The sequence below is a fragment of the Anabas testudineus genome, chromosome 11 (genome assembly GCF_900324465.2).
Source record: "Anabas testudineus chromosome 11, fAnaTes1.2, whole genome shotgun sequence".
Classification (NCBI taxonomy): Eukaryota; Metazoa; Chordata; class Actinopteri; order Anabantiformes; family Anabantidae; genus Anabas; species Anabas testudineus.
This window is the reverse complement of record NC_046620.1, coordinates 13,034,078-13,059,929: the sequence shown is the minus strand read 5'-3', so window position 1 is coordinate 13,059,929 and position 25,852 is coordinate 13,034,078. Positions and strand designations below refer to the sequence as shown.

General features: G+C 37.5%; 4 protein-coding genes and 1 pseudogene across 4 annotated transcripts; 2 read left to right on the top strand and 3 right to left on the bottom strand.

Moving 5' to 3' along the window:
• Positions 1-840: 840 nt before the first annotated feature.
• On the bottom strand, positions 841-6,803 carry cdca7b (cell division cycle associated 7b). Its single transcript, XM_026349511.1, has 10 exons — positions 6,584-6,803; positions 4,594-4,734; positions 4,411-4,508; positions 3,794-4,028; positions 3,638-3,700; positions 3,275-3,457; positions 2,797-2,955; positions 2,541-2,690; positions 2,125-2,261; positions 841-1,983 (listed from the first exon to the last, which is right to left on the bottom strand). The coding sequence occupies exons 1-10, from the start codon at positions 6,599-6,601 to the stop codon at positions 1,962-1,964; spliced, it is 1,206 nt and encodes a 401-aa protein (XP_026205296.1). The 5' UTR covers positions 6,602-6,803; the 3' UTR covers positions 841-1,961.
• Positions 6,804-10,279: 3,476 nt separating this feature from the next.
• On the bottom strand, positions 10,280-10,768 carry LOC113154084 (lactose-binding lectin l-2-like). Its single transcript, XM_026348093.1, has one exon. It carries the CDS (start codon positions 10,766-10,768, stop codon positions 10,280-10,282), a length of 489 nt encoding a protein of 162 aa, XP_026203878.1.
• Positions 10,769-14,093: 3,325 nt separating this feature from the next.
• LOC113154083 (lactose-binding lectin l-2-like) lies at positions 14,094-14,582 on the bottom strand. The gene has a single exon (XM_026348092.1). It carries the CDS (start codon positions 14,580-14,582, stop codon positions 14,094-14,096), a length of 489 nt encoding a protein of 162 aa, XP_026203877.1.
• Positions 14,583-19,759: 5,177 nt separating this feature from the next.
• LOC113154763 (lactose-binding lectin l-2-like) lies at positions 19,760-20,248 on the top strand. The gene has a single exon (XM_026349130.1). The coding sequence runs from the start codon at positions 19,760-19,762 to the stop codon at positions 20,246-20,248; it is 489 nt and encodes a 162-aa protein (XP_026204915.1).
• A 3,268-nt stretch (positions 20,249-23,516) lies between these two features.
• Positions 23,517-24,005, top strand: LOC113154825 (annotated as a pseudogene).
• The last annotated feature ends 1,847 nt before the right edge of the window (positions 24,006-25,852 follow it).

Genomic DNA, 25,852 nt, shown 5'->3' with positions numbered 1-25,852 from the left:
GAGCAGTGCTGGCATCGGAACATTGCCAGTTACGTTGCAGAGAGCGCAGGGTGCAGCGTCACTGCTGCAGTACACCATCAGATGATACCCTGTAGATGCAACAACGGTTTTGTCGAATGGCTGCACTGTCCCTGATGTTGCTTTTTGCTTTCTGTGTTGTGGTGACAACTGCTCTCCACCTCCAGCCCGCTACGTGACCGATGTACCACGGTTGCCTTAACACAAGCTGTTGTACAGAGGGAACTTTAAAGTGAGGTGGAGGTGGTGGTGGAACATGGAGAGAACGCCACAGCATAGAGAGGAGAGGTGAAGTGAGAAAGTGATAAGACCTATGGGTGGGCGTGGGGTCGGGCTTTTTAGCTATGTGGATATTTGACATGTTTTCTGGTGGTGTTGCTCTGTGTTAGTTCAGTGCGTACATTCTTTTTAAATTAAAAAATAATTTTATTTTATAGAATTTATCAGTTGCTTTCAAAGTCCCCTCCCAATATGTTAACACACAGGACCCCACTGTGGCTAATTTATTATTTATCCTTGATTTGTAATATTTGCCTTTTGCTGGACTTGTATTTGTGTGCGTTGATTCTGAGGTTGTGTACAGCATGTTTCAGTTTTTTGCCGTAGTGCTGCTTCTCTCTTCTTTATTCTTTGTGCTTCTGTTTCTTTTTTCTACGTCTGACCATTGCTGTTAATTTCTTCTCTTTGCGCCATAACGTGTTTTTGGAGAAATATAAACGACAAAAGAAGAAGAAAGCAAAAAAGTTAATATTGTTTAAAGTCGAAAAGGTTGATACCAAACAAATGTAGATGTTTTTGGTAATATTTTGTGTGACAACCAACTTTTTTTCTTTGATATTTTGTAGTGACATCTCATTTGTAAATCTTTTTCTAAAGATGTTTGTTCGTCTCCATGACATTTGATAATGGGTTTTTTGCCAGGTTAGCCTCAAAGGCTCCAGTTTATTGATATTTTTAAAACTGGTTTGTACAAACGTGTTATGTCAATAAAAAAGAAAAAAAAAAACCTACAAGCTGAAAAGATGCTTTGCCTGCATAACACTTGAGAATAAAGTGATTAAAACCGTCTTAAATTACTTTCTGATGTTCTGGTATTTCTGTATCGATCAGCTGGAAAAACAATAAAAATCACAATCAGACAGTGAAGCCACAACAACAAACATTCTGACCTCAGGCACACATTTCCTTTAACCCATCTTGTGCCCATATATCTCACTGTGGTGTGGTGATGGAATACGTGTTCTTCTTTTGGGATCATTGCTGCAGGTCACTCCAACCCCAACCAAAAAGCATCACATACTTAAGTAGGCAGCTCACACATATATTTACCATGACGCTCCTAAAACTACACAACCTCTGTATGCAACCTCTGTTGGAGTTTCAAAGTAAGGAAGGAGGTTAATCTAATAAATCCTCAAAGTAAAATCAAAGTCTACATGAATAAAGTATATGTATAGTATAAGTATATAGTTTATGTAAAAAAGGAAAACATGGCAAATCATTAGATAATGCCATTCTTTATTCAAATTTACAGTTTTCAAATATGCTGCATCACTTTTAGAAGATAGTTGGTATAAAATGCTCCTTTTGCATCCGTAACACATAAAATAGCCACTTACATTTGTACTACTCACAAAAATATCCCAAAGAAAATATACAACTCAAAACTGAGTACTGACTTTAAAGCAATAAAAACACCCATGCATTTTATGCAGCTTCAAATCAGGATAAGTATACAAAACATTAACAGTGTATGTGCCATATCTTAAGGTGACATAAAAAAAAGAATATAATCTTGCCTTTGTTTCTATAGTTAGATAAAGGACTAATCTAAATCTAGTAATGTGCGTTAAAAGGGGTTCTACAGTACTTTGCAGCACCAGAACCTGCTCCAGGTACCAGGTGTACAAGCAGGTTCTCCTCTCTGGTCAGTTCTCTGGACTTCACTGCAGCTCCTTCTGAATACTGCCATGGAGAAAACATGATTAGTTTAGTTTGCTGTCAGAATAGAGGCCAGTAATCGCCATTCTTGGTCCGTTAGTAATTTTAGGGAGATTCCAATGTGGCGTGTAACATTAAACTGTACAGTGACCAGCAGGTGTGTACCTCTTTAGATATTCATGAACATTGTCATGACCGTTGTAGCGGGCCAATCCCACCAGGATGCCTGTAGCACAGCGTCCCTCCTTCTTGCGACACAGACTGCAGTTACACATCCCACGGCAGATAGGACACGACCACTCCTGCAAAGCAAAGCCCACGCTTACTCTACACAGGTAAGTACAAGTAGATTTTCAGACCACATGCCTTTAATTCTTCTTGCATTTACATAAATAACCAAATTCTTTCTTTAAATTTGCTACTTTAAAGATTTTGAGTGAGCATAGGTTTTGGAACAGATAAATTCAATTCAATTAAACTTTATATTCAAATATGAATAATCCACATCATTCTTCTCATATTCAACTGAATGCGAGAGAAACAGAAAATGAAATGCTTGAATCATGTGTTATGCCACTGACCGGGTCAAGCAGCACAGAGCGTACGTCTTCTCCGTAGCGGTTCTTCAGGCATGGTCCACAGAACTGACCTTTGGCTCCCACACAGTACCCACTGCGACACACTGTCTTGGTGTCCAGAGTCTTCTGTCTACACTGGTGACATGAGCTGCCCTGGAAGAACAAACACACAGATTGTAAAGAATTACACCAACCATGCAGACTCAGTATAGAACAGTATCCAGAGCACTAAATAAGCAAAAAGCCTGAAATGACTGACATTCTCTTTGTCCCAGATCTTGTCTTTGCTGCGGTACGCTATGTTGTCCAGGTCTTCTTTGGTGATGTCATCCACTGACTTCACCACATACTGACTCCTCTTGGAACTTTGGCTTCTTCTTCTCATTTTCCCTTTCTCACCAACCATTTCCTTGTCCACCTGCCCAATCACAACAGAGAGATTACATGCACTGAGAGGACACAGGCTATGTAACCAATACAAGATTTTAACTTTAAATAGTTTTATACATAAAAATCATTATTAAACTTTCTTCTAAAAGTAGTCATCTAAATTAAATAACATCTGCCAAAAACTGGATATGAAATATAACATCAACACAAAGTGTTGACTACCAAGTCAGAGATTGGCAACATGGAACTTTAAATCTAGGCAAAGCTGTTGTAACAAATGTCAACACGCCCTCATTTTTGTAAACAGGGTGACTAAAACATATGACACGCCGTTTTTTGCATTTTACCTCCACCAGTCTCCTGATGTCTACAGTCCTGGGACTTCTGTGGGTAACTGGCTCACTCTTCTCCTCCACTGCAAAGTTCTCAGGAGGACGAGCTTTTCGGGATGGGTTCCTCCTTTCTGACCTCATCTCTGGTTCAGGCTTACGTTTCCGGGGCGTTGCTTTCTCCGACACTCGCTTCTTTTTCTGTTGTGTTTGCAAAAGGTAACAGTAAATCTAATTATAAATAGAGTATATTATATATAAAATGTGTTGTATTAAGCGTGCGGGTTACACTGCAAATGTAACGTAACTGGTGATTCATTGTGGTTCATTTTAACCTGAGTGAACATTAATTCTTTTGTTATGCGTTTGTGAAAAACTCACTTGAGGAGTGGTGGGCAGAGTCAGATCAGCCATGGTGCTCAGATCAGCAAACAGCTTAGCCAGCTGCAGGACAACAACAGAGAAGGCCAGCGTCAAGTCACTGATACAGAGTTTGTAAGGATATGGAGAAAACAGGAAGTTGGAAGGGTTTATTACCATGGCCTTGTTTTCTTGGATGTTCTTGTCTCGTTTCCTTAGACTCTGAGACAGAACCTCCTCTTTGTCTTCTTCCCCCTTCTCCGCCTCCTCCTCCTCCTCCTCTTCCTCATCCGGCTGCTCCTGCTTCTGCCTTCTTCTGCCCCTCTGTGGAGGAGGATCGTCTTTGACTGCCTTGTTGACATTTTTCTTTTGTGATTCCTGTTTGGCAGTAGATAGTCTTTTCATGGGAAACCTGAGGAGCAAAATTAAAATAAGATCATTGTCCAACCACTGGAGAATCAACAAACATGTCTTCATAGAAATGTGTTTAACATGGTCCCTTGTACAGTTGGACAAGAGGACAAGGTTGTAGTAGTGCCAGTAATGGGAGGTTTAATTAATTCTTAGCTTAACATGTAAATACATGTTGCTTTGTAATCCTGTGTGTATCATTCAGTGCTTTCCCAAAAACATTCTGTGTTGATTTTAGCGGCACTGGGGGATATTTGAAAGTGAGGGACATAAAAATGTCAGGTGCCTCTCAGAGATGGTATTTGGATATAATTAATATGTATAGCCACACAGCAGGATTTCCAGATACAGATGGGATGCTTATTTAATTTACATATACACACCTCAGGGCTACTAAGAGACTCCTTCTCTTTGGTGGGGGGGCCTCATCTCCATCAGAGTAAAAGCCTGTGTCCACATCACTGTCCTCTGAGTCCACCATCTAGACGAGAGACAAAGCATGCATGCTGCTGTTTTGGCTTTAATAAAACACATTTTCATTAAGGAATATAATAAATGTGTTGTACCTTGGTCTTCAGCTGTTTGGTAAAACTTCTGTCCTCTTCTTCCTCATCCTCACTGAAACCTTCAAACTCCTCCTCACTGTCTGACTGGCTGAATAGATTTGCGAGCTCAGCAGTGATAAATTTGGATTTGAAACGTGAAGCCTGTTTGTCAGACAAATGAAGTATTCAATTAGACGTCTTTGGTGGAAGATGATGCATAGTCCTCATCACAACCCAGAGGCATATTTCTGAATTCAACTGATAAATAATTACCAAATATCACGGACACTAAAAACGACTTCTGCTCCACAACAGCATAACTGAATACTGGTATAAATATGGTTTAAAGCTGTGGTTATCCAGATCCCAAAGTGACAGATCAAATGCTGCAACTTCTGGGCCATTCATTAGATCATAAAAGAGAGAACAAAAGAGAGGATCAATTTTCTAATTTTACACCCGAGGGAGCACTGTTACATCAGTGGACATCATTGTCCATCCACTGTGGAAACCAAACTACACATCAGGCCATCAGAGCTGAAACTTGCAGCAACTGAAGTAAAGTTTTCTGAGTTTATTTGACAGATGCCAAACTTATGACCTCAAGCCTGCGCAACGTTTTAACCCTTATGCTTTGGTAATACTGGCGCTGCCTCTTCATTACATGATGTAAAAAATATATAAATTATTCGAACAACTATTTTTTCCTTCACATTTTAAAATTTATTCTGAATGAATTAAAGCCCAATATTTTTAGAAGTTATGAAGTGCTCTTCCTACTATGTTTAATATTTAGAAATATTGACTTAGTTTAGGTTCTAGGTTATATGTGCAACACACAAATATATAAACATTTATTTGAGATTTGAGCTAGGTTTTGCAGTGTAAAAAATGTCCATACCATTACAGATGTTCAACATAAGATTTTTACAGTATGGGTCTCTGATACAGAAAAAGACTCAAGTATAAGTGAAAAAAGTGGATTTCATAAAAATGTCTCTAAACTTATGATTACATGTAATTCCCATAAAAGTGTTTCAGGTGGATAAACCATTAGTAAATGTGTTTTTTCACTATTAAAGAGAGTCGGGGGTTCTCCAGGACCCCAAACTGAATATTATGGTTAGGTGTTTAAGTTGCTTTATTTGGACAAAACTGTGCAAACCATACATGGCTTTTTGGGCACAGGCCAAGGGGTCAAAGGGTCATGGAGGCCCTAAAGCCTCTGCTTAAAGTGTGTTAATATTCAAACAACCACAAAGACACACAGAGGAGCTACAAAGAGGTGCAGAACAACCACAAATAAACATGGACTAAAACTTCGACAAAAAATGACTACTAGTAGATTCAAGCCAATGAAAAATGACAAAAGAAAATGCAACATAACTAAGACGCAGAACAAAACAGGAGAGGAGAAGCAACTAAAAGAGACAGCATGACTAAATATGCATGTAGATGTAGAACAAAAACAAACAAAACAAACAAACTACCACAAAGACAATCTGGAGGTGTTGATGTGTACATGTGTGAGACATGCTGTGAGAGTAAGACGGTGTCCAGGTGTGTGTGTGTGTGTGTGTGTGTGTGTCCCATGCAGTTAATCTGCAGAGCCAGCCTCTCAAACCTCATAGCTGTTGACCTTTGACCTTCATTAGAGTGGACCACTCAACTCTGACCCACCTCCCCAGCTTTAAAGCCAAACTAAAAGGCACAATGATGTATGTGGACCTGATCACGTGTAAACTTGCAGCTCAACCCGGGCCAAAACAAATGAAAACAAGATTAGTGAACCGTGTTCTGTACATAACCGCATGACACCATGTCTGAGCTACTGTACTTTCCCTAACTTTAACCGATCGTGTTGGGAAAGTTATTAAAGTACTTTATCTGTAATGGAGCACACCTCGTCGGCCACCGTTAACAATGGTGTGCACTTTTGCGGTTTTTTATTCACAGCGAAACGCGTCAGTGTAAAGAAAACTACATTTAAAGCACCCTTTCTGCCCCTTACCTTTGACGTGAGGGTCATTTTAGCTCCGTTTTGGGGCAAATCTCCGTCCGACGGAAAGTTTAGTCTTATAACGAGAAATCCAAACAGTGGAGGTGATTTACAGAGTAACCGCTACACAAGCCCGAGGATTGCAAAATTAGGGTTTTGAGGATGGTGGACTTATATCTGAATTAGTAGTTAACTGTATGAATTATATATTTAGGGCTCCCCAAGGGTCGTACTATTCCAGAAAGCCTTCAGTCACCTGCGGGGGTTTGATAAAGAGAGGTTTCTTTATGTTTAAAAATGGGCTCTCTGCTGAGCCCCCCCCCGCCACGTACTCAAAATGGTGCAGTCCGTCCTTTCGCGCGAAAAAGACATGTGGGCGTGGCAACCCCAACACGCTGCAGCTCTGGTTGAAGTGTGGTGGATAATAATTAATTATAATAATTAATAATTAATAATCAAACACTATTTTAAACCAAATATAGACTTTAAATAATTTGCACATTGTGGTACATTTACATTTCATACTTTTTTTATTTATGTCATTACTGTGCATACATTTCCTTCAGGTTTGTGAAGATTTAAAAGGTTTGTGTTTTTGCATGTCTGCTCCAGCAGAAAGTGAAATGGACACTTGAGTCACAGACAGTTAAGGCAATAAAAGGGACAAAAGGAGAAACCACACCACTGATCAAATCTCTTTGTCTTTATTTTTTATATGAAAATTCTCTAAAATTCTCAGACAAAAAGATCCAGCTGTGAAAGAATCATTTCTGTCAGAAAACTGAATTTCACAATGTACAACATACAATAATTTTAAAACACTTCTAGATAGAAAAGATATACAGTATGGCTTCAGCTACTATCAAAATGCAGCAGACATACTAATTTGAGGTTCTGATCACTAAAAATAACAATCAAACACAGACATACACATTGTCAAAATCAGCATTATCATTTATAAAAAATGTCTTTACAAAGTCATAACAACAGTTGTTGTTGGTTGTTCCTCCATTAAACAAAAGGGAGCTTCTGCTGCCCTCAGGGGGCCACTAAACAGAAAGAAAGAAAGAAAGAAACTGTGTGATCATCGTCCAGTTTCTTTAACAATAAACAGACATCCCGTAGACACGAGAGAAAGTGGTAAATCCAATGTGTCTGTCTTTATTGTACTTTAAAAGAGTTCAGCTCTACTGGTGATACATTGTCCAGAACTGGTTAAAATCGGAAAAGAAAGACAGATAAGGAATATCTGGTTTAAGGCTCCATGCTTCTGATTCCACTTCTCCTGTTTTTCCTTCATGCCATGTCCTTCTATTCCTCTGACCAACCACTTGATGTCACCGGATCCCTTTTGTTTTTCTATGATCTTCTCACCTGCTCACTTATTCTCAGTATACATAGCAGCGTGCAAAGTCATTTGCCTTATTGTACATTTTTCATACCCCGTTTGTCTTTGCCTGACCTGACATGTTCATAGTTGCTACTTTGATACAATATTTAGAAGCTATCAAAAACTATAACCATCTTTTGTCCAGATTTCATCTACTGTAAATTCATAACCTCCTAACTTCCCAATCCCTCAACATAAATTGCATTTCTTGCTTCACGAAGACTATCCAGCCTGCTCCATTGTCCTCCCTTATATCAGTATGCATATCTTAGCCTTTAATAAAAAAAAGTCTAAGACTGGTTTGAACATCTCTTTTTTTTATACATAGGCGGTTAACAGAATTAGTTATGCATGATTGTTCTCTTTGACCTGTTTATTTGATTGATTTTACATGGTTTTTTTGTTTGTGTTGTTTTTTTTTTTGTTTGTTTTTTCTATTTCCCATTGGAAACTGAGTTGGAAAAATTTGTATATATACAACATTTTTATTTCATTTCTATTAGATGGACCGTATTGGGACCTAAAGGTAAAAAGGTAAAAAGTGTGGGTTAATTTTAAAGGGGCATCAAGGGTTAATTAATTTCCACCATTACTGCTGTTTATGTTCCACAGTCTGTAGGTAACTACACATTTTAGCCATAATTTTCCCCTTTGGACTGGACCAAGCTTCTACATTTTTGTTATTAACAGCACCAAATTCTACATTGTTTAAAATACACTGCTTTTTTAGTGGAGTAACATTCAGAGGTTGTCCTTTAGGAAAAAGAAAGTACACCTCTGAGCACGTTCTTACACTTTTCTTAACTGTTTGTGTTCATTATACACCTGGGATGACAAGTACTTATGAAGCCTTGATTTTATGTCCTGCCAGACCCTGATTGGGATCTAAAGTGTTAAATTGTTAACAATTAATTTAAAATGTGATTTATTTTTGCTTGAGCTTCCCTTCAGGATACCAAAATGAGTGACACCCATCCACTCACAAGGATTCTTCCTTTGTACTATGTAGCTATAAATGAATTGTGCTACATAACTTTTGGCAGCTGTGAGGTTAGCATAGGGAACATAGCATAACATAGGCAAACACATAAAGTGTACATTCCAGCTGGTAATCGTGCTTGTTCAGGGAGTTCCTTGAGGCAATAAGCACAACCCATTCTGTTTATTTAATCCACAAACATTATCATAGACAATAAAACAATAAAATCTAAAATGTTGTACGTATGAGGGCACAATTCAACTTTTCAAAGAAGATGGCAAAAACTTATTGAATATTGATGGCAAGGAATATTGCTAAAATTAGCAGCATCCTGTCTCAAAGTGACGCTGAAAACTTGGACTGGACCTGGACTTCTAGACCACACTACTGTAATTCTCTATAAATGGGATGCTGCTGCCAGATTTCTAAAATTTTTCTAATGATAAAACAATTTAACACAATGATCTGTTGAGCTTAATGACTTTTTCAACAAATTTAAGTAGAACTTTTCTGTCATCCTTTTTAAAGTTGCAAGTATTTCTTTTTCCAGAGGCTATGCCTGCTCTTGCAGTTTTCCTGGGACCAGGTGAACTCAGAGAAGAGGGACAGCTTGGGAAGTTTTTTACACATGTCCAGAGCAGAATTGGATCCAGTTTGCAGACCTGTTTCTGCATAAACTGGCAAAGCTCAACATGTAGCTACAATTATCTCAAAATCAATCTCGTACCAATCTCACGTAGCTGCTGCTGAAGGATAAAGCTCAGTGCTCAAGATACTGCCATGATGTGTAATGGCATGAGGTAAGAAATCCTAAAAAAGAAATCGACTGATGTTGGACTTTTGTACTGAACCTGGTTTCAGAAAATGTAGTTACAATTATCCATAAGTACAGACATCACTTAAATCAGCTAAGTTTCATATTTTGTAGACAGTTACAATGTATAATGCATTGCTAAGTAAAACTTAATTTCATATTTTGAGAAGAAACAAAATCCTGTGTGACTGTAGAGGTTAGTAGTACTAAGATGCCCTCTACCATGTAAATCAAAACATATACATGCACTTAGTGCAAATGACACAACTACATCATAGTAATGCTCAAGCAGTTGATTTTATTCATGAGTATTAATACGTTTCAGAAAGAATTCATAACAATGTAGGTTAAATTACTTTTCTTCCCCTATGATCATTCATTTGACAACATTTTGAAATTACTGCATCACTGTCCAACATTCATGAAAATTTACATCAGTGAAATAAATGTAGCACATGAATTTGCAAAGTTGAATCTTCATGAGGGTTTAATGCATGAATACAGAACATAAAACCCTCTCAGTTACTAACGACAAAGTATGCGAGATGCACAAACAGAAGTGTATAAATCAGAACATGGCTGATCATTCCACTTCAGTGCTGTCCCGAGGTTGGTGTGACCACAGTGCTCCTTTCTCCCACTATTGTTTGGCTCTCCTGCACTCCAATAGACAAACTTCACTGGACAACCATTAGACCACATCCAGCTGCCTTCTTTGTGAATGTCGCTGAGTCCAATCCAGGTCTTTCCCTGAGCATGGTCAAAGTTCTTGATCAGGGATTTCACAAAGTTATCTTCATCCAAACTGTGGATGGACACCAGGTTGGCCCTCTCTGACACACAGTAGAGCTCTGCCTCAGCCCAGGTCATACGTGTGGAGACGTACTTGTAGCAGCGACCCCTGAAGCTGAACCAAAATGGAGGACAGTTTCCACGCTGCAGCTGCGATGCAGGAACATCTGCAGGAGACACAGCAGCCAGAGCCAGAGCAAAGAAGAAGAGGAACAAGAGCATGATGCTGAGAGAGTCTCAGGGTACAATGAGTACAATGAGTACAACTGAAGTTTATCTGCACTGTAGGATGTTCAGAAGTATCTTGCAGAGACAGTTCACTTTCTTTTATATGCTTCAGAGAGGGTGTCTCCGCTGTTAGTGTGGCATCACATAACAGTAAAACAATAAGGCCCAATAAAAAGAGCAGGCACTATTTGTTTAACAAAGTAACCAAAGTAAATGGGGATATTAAAGAAATTTAAAAATGAAAAACGTCTTCCCCTCCCAGATCCAGCTGCACTATATTTTGGGAGGTGCCCTTTTATATAGAGATAGTAAGGAATATGTCCCTTGTGAATTTATTCATACAATACCAGTACCAGTATTAATTTTTCTAACGATTTAATGTGATTTGTGTTGGCTTGACCTCCCTCATTAAACCAAAAGAAGCAAAGAACCTCAGACCTCTCTAGTTGTTTCTATTGTCAGTGTTTGTTGGTGTGTTTTTCCGTTATATGACATTTAATAAACATTAACATTCAAACCTATAGTTTCTTCAGAGAAGAAACCTGCTAGACTGACTGACTGGTCAGTGATGACATGATAAACATTGTCGGCAGTCTTCATGTTGACTCGACAGAACAGATCTCTGGATGCGGACTGACTCATGTGCCCTCCGCTAGAGGCTAAATATGACCCATCTGTCAATTTCCACTTAGTACAAAAAGAATAAACAAAACAGGTTTTTCTGTGTTGTCTATCAAATATCTCAGTGTATCTTTTTGATTACAAATTGACAGTTGGACGCCTGATTATATTCTTCTTGCATATCTCAAACATAAACATCACATAATTCTTTGTGCTTTTACTTTTAAAAACACTGTACTTTTTCTCTACAACATTAATTTTAACATCATTAGTTACTAGATCCTTTTTTGGGATTATATTCCTATAAAAGTTATTATATTACTAAAATGCTGATGTATCATTTATAGATTAAACTCCTGTCACTGTATAAGGTGGTTTAATTCAGCTCCACCTTTACTGCTGTTTGTGTTCTACAGTGTGTAGGTAACTACACATTTTAGCCCAAATTTTCCCCTTTGGACTGGACTGGACCAAACTTCTACATTGTTGTTCTTACACTTTACTTAACTGTTTGTGTTCGTTATACGCCTTAAATGACAAGTACTTATGAAGCCTTGATGTTAGTCACATCCTGCCAGACCCTGATTGGGACCTAAAGTGTTAAATTGTTAACAATTAATTTAAAATGTGATTTATTTTTGCTTGAGCTTCCCCCAGGATACCAAAATGAGTGACACCCATCCACTCACAAGGATTCTTCCTTTGTACTATGTAACTATAAATGAGTTGTGCAACATAACCTTTGGCAGCTGTGAGGTTAGCATAGGGAACATACAGTAGCATAACATAGGCAAACACATAAAGTGTACATTCCAGCTGGTAATCGTGCTTGTTCAGGGAGTTCCTTGATGCAATAAGCACAACCCATTCTGTTTATTCAAACCATCAATCAATCCACATATTCGAACATTATCCTAGACAATAAAACAATAAAATCTAACAAGTTGTATTCATAAGGGCACAATTCAACTTTTACAAAGAAGGTGGCAAAAACGTATTGAATATTGATCACATACATTATATTGCCAAAACTATTTGGTCACCCATCCAAATAATTGGAATCAGGTGTCCCAATCACTTCCATGGCCACAGGTGTATAAAATGAACCTCCAAATTTCATGTGACTTTCAGATTAGCTCAAGGACAGTGCGCAGAGAGCTTCATGGAATAGGTTTCCGTGGCCGAGCCGCTGCATCCAAGCCATACATTACCAAGTGCAATGCAAAGCATCAAATGCAGTGGTTTAAAGCACCCCGGCAGTGGAGACGTGTTCTCTGGAGTGATGAAACACGCTTCTCCACCTGGCAATTGCCAAGAGAACGGTACTTGTCTGACTGCATTGTGCCAAGTGTAAAGTTTGGTGGATAGGGGATTACGGTGTGGGGTTGTTTTTCAGGAGCTGGGCTTGGCCCCTTATTTCCAGTGAAAGGAACTCTAATTGCTTCAGCTTACCAAGACATTTTGGACAATTCCATGCTCCCAACTTACAAAATACTAACTACAAATACTTTTGGCAATATAGTGTATTCATCAGCTGGATGAAACCAGAATAATGTCATCTGGTCTGATCACGCATGTTTGACATGGATCTGGCCATGACTAGCACAGTGACCGTGGAGTGCTGATGATGAAACAAGGAGATGGGAGCTGGATAAGTGCAGGGGTTGTGAGGGGGGAAAATGTATAATTGACACTATCAATGCAAGTTTATGTATGCAAATACTGATTGAAATGATAATAGGTAGTAGAGGATTTTCCAAGTGTTTCTACAAATTTGAAATCAATTATTTGACCAGGATAATTCCTTTACCTCATAAATGAAAAGGATCTCCAGAACTGCCTTCTTCTAATCAAGGGATATTGCTAAAATTAGGAGCATCCTGTCCCAAAGTGAAGCTGAAAAACTTGGACTGGACCTGGATTTCTAGACCACACTATTGTAATTCTCTACAAATGGGATGCTGCTGCCAGATTTCTGACTGGAATGAGCCAGAGAGATCGTATATCTCCTGTAGCTTTTGGCTCCATAGCCACAATAGAATTTAAAGACCTCTTAGTACCATATTTTCCCAGCAGAATTTAAATTAACCTATACATTTATGGACAACCATCTGCTTAATAGTCTTACACTTGTAGTGCAAGATGCAGTTGTTTTTAAACACATATTTTCACATTATGATAAGGTTATTTGAAGTTAAAACAATTTAACAATGATCTGGGGTCTTGGACTTTTGTACTGCAACTGGTTTCAGAAAATTTTAGTTACCATTATCCATAATTACAGACATCACTAAAATCAGCTAAGCTTCATATTTTGTATACATTTACGAACTATAAATCCATTGCTATGTACAACTTAATTTCATATTTTGAGAAAGTAGTACTAAGATGAAATTACCAGGTAAATCAAAAAATATACATGTACTTAGTGCAAATGACACAACTACATCATAGTAATGCTCAAGCAGTTGATTTTATTCATGAGTATAGTCACATTTCAGAAAGAATTCATAATAATGTAGGTTAAATTACTTTTCTTCCTCTATGATCGTCCATTTGACATTTTGAAATTACTGCATCACTGTCCAACATTCATGAAAATGAATATCAGTGAAACAAATTTAGCACGTGAATTTGCAAAGTTGAATCTTCATGAGGGTTTAATGCATGAATACAGAACACAAAACCTTCTCAGTTACTAACGACAGAGTATGCGAGATGCACAAACAGAAGTGTATAAATCAGAACATGGCTGATCATTCCACTTCTTTGCTGTCCCATGATTGACGTGTCCACAATGCTCCTTTCTCCCACTATTGTTTGGCTCTCGTGCATCCCAATAGACAAACTTCACTGGGCAACCATCAGACCACATCCAGCTGCCTTCTTTGTGAATGTCAGTGAGTCCAATCCAGCTGTATCCCTGAGCATGGTCAAAGTTCTTGATCAGGGATTTCACAAAGTTCTCTTCCTCCAAACTGTGGATGGACACCAGGTTGGCCCTCTCTGACACACAGTAGAGCTCTGCCTCAGCCCAGGTCATACGTGTGGAGACGTACTTGTAGCAGCGACCTCTGAAGCTGAACCAGAATGGAGGACAGTTTCCACGCTGCAGCTGCGATGCAGGAACATCTGCAGGAGACACAGCAGCCAGAGCCAGAGCGAAGAAGAAGAGGAACAAGAGCATGATGCTGAGAGAGTCTCAGAGTCTTTAGAGTACAATGAGTACAACTGAAGTTTATCTGCACTGTAGGATGTTCAGAAGTATCTTGCAGGGACAGTTCATTTTCTTTTATATGCTTCAGAGAGGGTGTCTCTGCTGTTGGTGTGGCATCACATAACAGTAAAACAATAAGGCCCAATAAAAAGAGCAGGCACTATTTGTTTAACAAAGTAACCAAAGTAAATGGGGATATTAAAGAAATATAAAAAATAATGACGCCTTCCCCTCCCAGTTCCAGCTGCACTATATGTCGGGAGGTGCCCTTTCACATAGAGACAGTGGAATATGTCCGTAGTGAAATTATTAATTCAGTAATAATTCATGTCAAGCACAGTGCGAATACACAAACTAGCAAAATAATCTCTATCAATCTGCAACACTGCAGCACCTCCACTCACTGATACTTGTCATAGACTGTTAAAAGACACCACAGAACGTGATTAATCAGAGTAACATCTTTTTTAAGAGTTTTTTTTCTGCAATTAATGATTAGACATTAATGTGCTATTTTGATACCCCTTATCTATCTATGGACCATGACGACAGGCCAGGAGGGGATAAATCATCAACGTCCCCTCACTGTGAGATTGGGCACCAAGCCCAAAAACAATATGCTCTTGTAAGCGAAATGCAAGAGCAGCTGACCTAAAAGAAGAGATCATGGCTAAGACAGACATCGGGAACCTCCAGGACGTTCATGCAACACCATAACCAAGTGGCTGGGATAGTGAACAGAAACATCTGTGCCAAGTATGGGCTGGAAGTCCAAGGTCAAAATAGGATAGACCCCCAAAGGTGGCTAAAGATGACCAAGTTAAGATCCTGTTGACCTACAAGAAACAAGGAAGTTAAAGATAAGAGATAATGTTGATTACTTAACAGTTGTTAAACTAAATGAAGTGTGTGTGTTTTCCTGAACAATTATATCTTAATTGCTTAATAGCAATCAAGCTGTCAAACAAAACAGAGCTGGGTGGAAGAAACGACAGAAAGAAGACTTAATAATTTAGTTGTACCTGCCAGTATTAATTTTTCTAATGATTTAATGTGATTTGTGTTAGCTTGACCTCCCTCATTAAACCAAAAGAAGCAAAGAACCTCAGTCTTTTCTAGTTGTTTCTATTGTCAGTATTTGTTGGTTTTGTCTTTCCGTTATATGACATTTAATAAACATTAACATTTAAACCTATAGTCTGCAGTCTTGACGTTGACTCGAAAGATCTTATTTGGATGCGGACTGACTCATGTGGCCTCATCTAGAGGTTTAGTGACATCACTAAGTACAGTGCTCGTTGTCTCCAGTATTGTCTGGCTATCCTGCATCCTACTCAACCTCAATGGGCCAAACATCAGACCACATCAGTCTGCCTTCTTCGAGGACGCTGCTGCCATAAGTTCAATTCAGGTCCACTTCTGGAAGATTTCAAATTTCTTGACACCTCTGTAGCATCAGTGCAGCAGAGATCAGTGTGAGTCATGACAAGAGATGTTGTTGAATTTGTCTCCATTACAGCATTTTGACACCAGACGAAAGACCAGCGTCATCACACTGGATGGATTCTGCTGCCCTCAAGAGGCCATAAAACAAAATGAAAGCAAGAAAGAAAGACAGAAACATTCATGCATTATGCTTTTTTAGTGCATGCTTTTTTTTTTTGTTAGTTTGTTTATTGGGCTGTGAAAATGTAAACATATTTTTACATTGTGTAAAAGACACAGCTATATTATTATAATCACCAAGCAATCTCTTTTATTTATGGAGAGAAAATTCACATTAATGTCCTTTCGTCACTTAATTTTATTCTATAAGGAACATTTAAAAAAAAGAATCATTTATCATCAACCTTAGTTAATAAAATGTTTTCTGAAAGTCTGTAATTTTAATCTTTATTATTAGTTCAGTACTGCAGAAAAGACAAAACGCTCTCAGTAACTAGGGACAAATTAAACTAAACTCATCATCATGAGTCACCTTTGTTTTCATTTATGTAGTAGAGAGTAAAGGACATGGCATCGAGGTCAGTAAATCTAATCTCCCTGTAAATCACAAAAAGCACCGACCATTCTGTTTATTGTTGTGCATACAATCTACATTGTATGCCTCCAATGCTGCAATTATGCCGTACCCTCATGACAAAAACCAGTATCAATAAAAAAATGATTTAAGGAAATCACAGTCCTCCCTTGTCCATTTCACTCAAAATAACTTTAGCTTAGTAGTGAAATAAAATAAAGTAATTAAATGGTATGAATATACAGTATAGAGTTTTATGTACATTGTGTATTTGAATACAGCATCTGTCATGATTTTCCCATATTGGATCTAACATGCGTAACATCTGAAAAAGTATATTAATAATTCCACACTTTAATTATCAACAATCACTTTCATCATTACATTATTTTAATGATATTCCTGTTTATGTTGAATATGTTGTTTTATTCATTATTCCCGGTGGACCTTCCATCCAGTTGATCTAAACAGGGTAAAAAGTTTTGATCAGGGACAAAATTCTCTTCATCCAGGTTGTGGAGCTCTGCATCAGCCCACGTCATAGCAATGGCTGAACCAGTTTAAAAGCAGCCTCCTTTTGGATTTCTCTTCACCACACATGTACATCAGATGTATCAAAAGTGCACAGGCTGAAGACTCAAGGAAAAGTGCAAGTACTTCCCTAAAAGAGTACTTCACTATGAGTATGTATGGGCCCTTTACTTTCTTCTGTACTCAGGTTGAAGCACACGCTCTAAAATGTACTTTAACTACAAAAAACTCGACAAGTATGAAGAAAGATTAGTAAGATAAGGAGTTAGTCTAAAAATTAACCAGGAACAAGGAAGAACATGGAAGTAATACTTGTTCAGTGTTTTTCTAGATAGTTCTGTCTTTATTGCAGTGTAACAACTCTTCAGAAAACAGGCCTTAGAGAAATGAAGGAAGGAAGGTAGGAAGGAAGGAAGGAAGGAAGGAATGAAGGTAGGAAGGAAGAATCAATCATCTTTTACAGTAGTTTTTGAAACCTAAGATGATGTTTTTAAATGTGAAAGTAAAGTTCAGCAGGAGGAAAGAGAACAGCATCATCACTGAACAGTTATTAGTACAGTTATTGATCTTTGATCTTTGCACTTTTACACCATGTTTCTTTTCAGCAGTAATTAACTAGGTGACCCTGAGAGCTTAACACAGTACCGCTTTTAAAATGGGTTAGTGTTGACGTTTATAAAGAGATGATACCTTTGTTCCTTCTTCCCATCAGGTCTGTTTCTCAATGATAATGTTGGTAAGCTCTGTTCTAATCATATAATGATATACTATATACTACTGTTAATGAATAGTGAAGTATTATTACTTCTCATTAACTTCTGTTTTTGGTTAATGTTTAGATGAACACTACCAAATGAATGTTTCTCAGTACTGTGCTTTTATTCCAATACATTATATATATTAATGTTATGTTAGTATATTATACTCTATATATTTTTCCTGTTACTTTGAGTTCTGTAGAGCAGAGGTGGTAAATTTACTCCAGTGTTGTACTAAACTAAACATTTTGTGACTTGGTGGTTTTCACATTTTGTTGAGTGTTTGCCAAGTGATAGTGACATCACACCACCAGCAGAGACTCCCTCTCTGAAGCATATAAAAGAAAGTGACCGGCAACCTGTCTCTGCAAGATACTTCTGAACATCCTACAGTGCAGATAAACTTCTACCACTTTATGAATCTTAAAAATATCAAAACATAAATTTAAGATTTAAAAGAACATTAATGTCACTGTATGTTAAGATGGATTCTTTCTCAAATTGAACTGTAAAAGGGAAAGTTACAACTCCAAATGTCAGTTTAATTTTTGTTTTACACAGCACTTAAAAGAAAAACAAACGTTTTGATAATTTAGCCAGTTCATAACTGGGTGGAGTAGAAGAAATGAAAATAATAAAGAACGAGATGTTATCAGTTCTAAGTTTATGTTACCAAAGAAACAAACCAGATGAAGAATATAAAGATTTGTGATGCTCAAATCAATGCATCAGAGGCCATGATGAAAAAACATTTGATAAGCTGTAGAAACAAGGATCAGTAATAGATTCATTCATCATAATACATTAGGTGATAATAAAATGTAAATAAAGTGGATTAAAAAGACTCTTCATGTGATATAAAGATGAGGGTTCTTCCTCAGTGGAAGAGAAAAAAAGAAAAGTCTGGATTCAGTCTCAGGCAGAGCTGGGACGTTGAAAAACTCTTCATGTAATAGTTTTAACTTTCACTTTAATACAATATCTGCCACTTCTGTCCTTGAGTAACACAACACCCTGTGACGTGACACATACATTTTTTGTTTGTGTTTTAAAATAGCAGTTGAGTTTTGCATGAGGGGAGATGTAATCACTGCCTAAATATTTAAATAATGAAGTCTTAACTTGTTAAGTTAAAAATGTGGATAAATCTCCTCTAGTCAGAAATTGACTCTTTACGTTGATGATCAACACAATAAATAAAATTTAGAGGAAATGAGTCAAATGCAAGAAAGTTCTTAAGAAGTGTTTGTCTCAAAATTTACCAGGAACAAGGACGTTTAAGAGAAGTAATAATTGTTGCACGTGTTGCATGTGTTTACCTAGATAATTATATCTTTATTGTATTTTAACAATGCTTATCAATAAAAATGTTCTAATCATATAATGATATACTATATATGACTACAGTTAATGAATAGTGAAGTATTATTACTTCTCATTAACTTCTGTTCTTGGTTAATGTTTAGATGAACACTACCAAATGAATGTTTCTCAGTACTGTGCTTTTATTCCAATACATTATATATATTAATGTTATGTTAGTATATTATATTCTATATATTTTTCCTGTTACTTTGAGTTCTGTAGAGCAGAGGTGGTAAATTTACTCCAGTGTTGTACTAAACTAAACATTTTGTAAGTTAGTGGTTTTCACATTTTGTTGAGTGTTTGCCAAGTGATAGTGACATCAAACCACCAGCAGAGACTCCCTCTCTGAAGCATATAAAAGAAAGTGACCGGCAACCTGTCTCTGCAAGATACTTCTGAACATCCTACAGTGCAGATAAACTTCAGTTGTACTCATTGTACTCTAAAGACTCCCAGACTCTCTCAGCATCATGCTCTTGTTCCTCTTCTTCTTTGCTCTGGCTCTGGCTGCTGTGTCTCCTGCAGATGTTCCTGCATTGAAGCTGCAGCGTGGAAACTGTCCTCCATTCTGGTACAGCTTCGAGGGTCGCTGCTACAAGTACATTGCCACACGTATAACCTGGGCTGAGGCAGAGCTCTACTGTGTGTCACAGAGGGCCAACCTGGTGTCCATCCACAGTCTGGAGGAAGAGAACTTTGTGAAATCCCTGATCATGAACTTTGACCATGCTCAGGGAAGGACCTGGATCGGACTCAGCGACATTCACAGAGAAGGCAGCTGGATGTGGTCTGATGGTTGTCCAGTGACATTTGCCTTTTGGGACGCACAAGAGCCAAACAATATTGGGGGAATGCAGAACTGTGGTCACGTCAACTATGAGACAGCACTGAAATGGAATGACATTGAGTGTTCAAATTTAATCCCTTTTGTTTGTGCATCTCGCATAATCTGTCCTTAGTAACTGAGAAGGTTTTGTTTTCTGTATTCATGCATTAAACTTTCATGAAGATTCAACTGTGTAACTTTGTGAACAGAATTCATTTTATGAACCTTAAAAATATCAAAACATAAACTTATAATTTTAAAGAACATTAATGTAACTGTATGTTAAGACGGATTCTGTCTCAAAACTAACTGTAAGAGGGAAAGTTACAACTCCAAATGTCAGTTTAATTTTTGTTTAATACAGCACTTGAAAGAAAAAAATGTTTTGATAATTTAGTCAGTTCATAGCTGGGTGGAGTAGATGTAATAAAAATTATAAAAAAAAGCAATTGTAGTAATTAACTGCTCAACCTAGAAAAATGTGTGATCAGTTCTAAGTTCATGTTACAAAAGAAACAAACCAGATGAAGAATATAAAGACATGTGATGTGTGGTGCTCAAATAAATGCACCAGAGGCCATGTTGAAAAAACATTTGTTAAGCTGTAGAAACAAGGATCAGTAATAGATTCATTCATCATAATACATTAGGGGATAATAAAATGTTAATGTTTAAGTGGTTTAAAGACTCTTCATGTGATATAAAGATGAGGGTTCTTCCTCAGAGGAAGAGAAGAGAACAAAAGTCTGGATTCAGTCTCAGGCAGAGCTGGGACATTAAAAAAACTCTTCATGTAATAGTTTTAACTTTCACTTTAATACAATATCTACCACTTCTGTCCTTTAGAATAACACCCTGTGACGTGACGGATACATTTTGTGTTTTTCTCTCAAAATAGCAGTTGAGTTTTGTATCAGGGGAGATGTAATCACTGCTTAAATATTTAAATAATGAAGTCTTAACTTGTTAAGTTAAAAATGTGGATAAATCTCCTCTATTCAGAAATGGACTCTTTAGTTAGTGTCAATAAAAAACAAACATTGATGATCAACACAATAAATAAAGTTAGAGGAAAAGAGTCAAATGCAAGAAAGTGCTTAAGAAGTGTTTGTTTCAAAATTTATCAGGAACAAGGACGTTTAAGAGAAGTAATAATTGTTGCACCATTGATAAACAGGTGTTGAACTGATTCACTAATATGGAACGTGAGCTGGGTTTAGACCGTCGTGAGAGAGGTTAGTTTTAAGATAAGATAAGATAAGATAAACTTTATTGTCATTGCAACATCGTACAATGAGATTAAGGTGCCAACCAGTCTGTGCCATATATATATAGAATGAAAAGGAATAAAAAACAAATAAACAAAAAACAGAATAAATAATCAGAGACAGTCAAAAAGACAAAATAAGACACAAACAACCATTCAAGTAATCAAAGAACATCACATTGTGCTCCGGACCAGCTCTCACTCCCACAAGTGAGCATACTGTCACAGTTGCTGTACTAGTTTCTATAGTCCGTTCTTTACAGTGTTTAATGTAGTTATTGCTATGGGATAAAAGCTTTTCTTAAATCTGTCAGTTCTAGTTTTGATGGACCTGAACCTTCTCCCTGATGGCAATAGTTCAAAGAGAGAGTGTCCAGGGTGTGTAGTGTCCCTGAGAATGGTTTGAGCTTTTTTGAGGCAGCAGGAACTGTGAAGTTCTTCTAGAGAGAGGAGAGGGCAACCGGTGATCCTCTGTGCTGTTTTGATCACTCTCTGGAGAGCTTTCCTCTGAGCCACTGTGCATCTGCTGAACCACACAGAAACACAGTATGTGAGGATGCTCTCAATAGAGCATCGATAAAAGGACACCAGCAGTCTCTGGGAGATGTTGTTCTTCCTAAGTACCCTTAGGAAGTGCAGTCTCTGCTGGGCCTTTCTTATCAGCTCAGTGGTGTTTACTCCCCAGGTTAAATCCTCCTCTATGTGGACCCCCAAGAAGCGGAAGTCTGACACTCTCTTAACACAGTCCCCACCAATGTACAGTGGAGGGACCTCAGTTTTCATCCTCCGGAAGTCAATGACAACCTCTTTTGTCTTGGAGGTGTTAAGGAGCAGATTGTTCCCCCTGCACCACAATGTCAGCTGTTCCACCTCGTCTCTGTAGGCAGACTCATCTCCCCCTGAGATGAGTCCCACCACTGTGGTATCATCTGCAAACTTGACGATAGTGTTGCTGTGGTGAGCAGGAGTACAGTCATAGGTGTAAAGAGTGTAGAGCAGGGGGCTCAGCACACATCCCTGTGGGGAGCCAGTGCTGAGACTAAGGACCTTGGAGGTGTGTGGGCCCCTCTTACCCTCTGACTGCGATCAGAGAGGAAGCTCTTGATCCAAGAGCAGGTGGAGTGTGGGAGTCCTAGGTCCAACAGTTTGTTAACTAGTTTGTGGGGAAGAATTGTGTTAAATACAGAGCTATAATCCACAAAGAGCATCCGCACATAGTTCCCCTGCTGCTCCAGGTGGGACAGTGCCGTTTTACCCTACTGATGATGTGTTGTTGCAATAGTGGGGACATGTGTTCACCTAGATAATTATATCTTTATTGCATCATAACAATGCTTATCAACATCAACAAATTATGAAACAAAACAGGCCTGAGGGACAGAAGGAAGGAAGGAAGGAAGGAAGGAAGGAAGGAAGGAAGGAAGGAAGGAAGGAAGGAAGGAAGGAAGGAAGGAAGAATCTATCATCTTCTACAGTAGCTTGTGAAACCTAAGATGATGTTTTTAAATGTGAGAGTAAAGTTCAGCAGGAGGAAAGAGAACAGCATCATCACTGGACAGTTTTAAAATGGGTTAGTGTTGATGTTTACAAAGAGATGATACCTTCTTTCCTTCCTTCCTATCAGGTCTGTTTTTTGATGATGATAATGTTAATAAAAAATTTTATAATCTTATAAAGATATTCTATATACTACTACTACTGTTAATGAATAGTGAAGTATTATTACTTCTCGTTAACCTACTAGTTCTTGGTTAATGTTTAGATGAACACTATCAAATGAATGTTTCTCACTACTGTGCTTTTATTCCAATACATTATATATATTAATGTTATGTTAGTATATTATATTCTATATATTTTTCCCGTTACCTTGAGTTCTGTAGAGCAGAGGTGGTAAATTTACTCCAGTGTTGTACTAAACTAAACATTTTGTGAGTTAGTGGTTTTCACATTTTGTTGAGTGTTTGCCAAGTGATAGTGACATCAAACCACCAGCAGAGACTCCCTCTCTGAAGCATATAAAAGAAAGTGACCGGCAACCTGTCTCTGCAAGATACTTCTGAACATCCTACAGTGCAGATAAACTTCAGTTGTACTCATTGTACTCTAAAGACTCTGAGACTCTCTCAGCATCATGCTCTTGTTCCTCTTCTTCTTTGCTCTGGCTCTGGCTGCTGTGTCTCCTGCAGATGTTCCTGCCTTGAAGCTGCAGCGTGGAAACTGTCCTCCGTTCTGGTACAGCTTCAGGGGTCGCTGCTACAAGTACGTCTCCACACGTATGACCTGGGCTGAGGCAGAGCTCTACTGTGTGTCACAGGGGACCAACCTGGTGTCCATCTACAGTCTGGATGAAGAGAACTTTGTGAAATCCCTGATCATGAACTTTGACCCTGCTCAGGGATACAGCTGGATTGGACTTAGCGACATTCATGAAGAAGGCAGCTGGATGTGGTCTGATGGTTGCCCAGTGAAGTTTGTATTTTGGAGTGCAGGACAGCCAGACAATTATAAAGAATAGGAGCACTGTGGTCACGTCAACTATGAGACAGCACTGAAATGGAATGACATTGATTGCTCAAATTTATTCTCTTCTGTTTGTGCATCTCGTATACTCTGTCCTTAGTAACTGAGAAGGTTTTGTGTTCTGTATTCATGCATTAAACCTTCATGAAGATTCAACTGTGCAACTTTGTTACAGAATTCACTTTATGAACCTTAAAAATATAAAAATTTAGACTTGAGATTTTAAAGAAAACGAATGTAACTATGAGAGTAAGAATTTGACATTAGACTCCAAATGTCAGAAACCTAAGGCTTAATCTGTGTTTAATAAAGCACTTGAAAGAAAAAAAAAAATATATATATATATATTTTTTTTTAAAAATATATATATATATATATATATTTTAAAATATATATATATATATATATATATATTTTAAAAAATATATATATATATATTTATTTTTTTTGTTTTTTTTAAATATATATATATATATATATTTTTTTTTTATACTTCTACTCCACCCAGCTGTGAACTGACTAAATTAGCTAATATTTATTTAATAAAGACGTGTGATGTGTGGTGCTCAAATAAATGCAACAGAGGCCATGTTGAAAAAGCACTTGATAAGCTGTGGAACCAAGCATCAGTAATAGATTCATTCATCATTATACATAAGGTGATGATTAAATGTAAATGTTTACGTGGATTAAAGACTCTTCATGTGATATAAAGATGAGGGTTCTTCGTCAGAGGAAGAGAAGAAAAGAAAAGTCTGGATTCAGTCTCAGGCAGAGCTGGGACATTAAAAAACTCTTCATGTAATAGTTTTAACTTTCACTTTAATACAATATCCACCACTTCTGTCCTTTAGTGTAACACAACACCCTGTGACGTGACACATACATTTTTTGTTATTCTCTCAAAATAACAGTTGAGTTTTGTATCAGGGGAGATGTAATCACTGCCTAAATATTTAAATAATGAAGTCTTAACTTGTTAAGTTAAAAATGTGGATAAATCTCCTCTAGTCAGAAATTGACTCTTTAGTTAGTGTCAATAAAAAACAAACATTGATGATCAACACAATAAATAAAAGTTAGAGGAAAAGAGTCAAATGCAAGAAAGTGCTTAAGAAGCGTTTGTCTCAACATTTATCAGGAACAAGGACGTTTAAGAGAAGTAATAATTGTTTCACCATTAATTACCAGGTGTTGAACTGTAGCACGTACATGTGTTCACCTAGATAATTATATCTTTATTGCATCATAACAATGCTTATCAACATTATATATATATTAATGTTATGTTAGTATATTAGTATATTATAGCCTATATATTTTTCTGTTACTTTGAGCAGGGGTGGTAAATTTACTCCAGTGTTGAACTAAACTAAACATTTTGTTGAGTGTTTGCCAAGTGATAGTGACATCACACCACCAGCAGAGACTCCCTCTCTGAAGCATATAAAAGAAAGTGACCGGCAACCTGTCTCTGCAAGATACTTCTGAACATCCTACAGTGCAGATAAACTTCTACCACTTTATGAATCTTAAAAATATCAAAACATAAATTTAAGATTTAAAAGAACATTAATGTCACTGTATGTTAAGATGGATTCTTTCTCAAATTGAACTGTAAAAGGGAAAGTTACAACTTCAAATGTCAGTTTAATTTTTGTTTTACACAGCACTTAAAAGAAAAACAAACGTTTTGATAATTTAGCCAGTTCATAACTGGGTGGAGTAGAAGAAATGAAAATAATAAAGAACGAGATGTTATCAGTTCTAAGTTTATGTTACCAAAGAAACAAACCAGATGAAGAATATAAAGATTTGTGATGCTCAAATCAATGCATCAGAGGCCATGATGAAAAAACATTTGATAAGCTGTAGAAACAAGGATCAGTAATAGATTCATTCATCATAATACATTAGGTGATAATAAAATGTAAATAAAGTGGATTA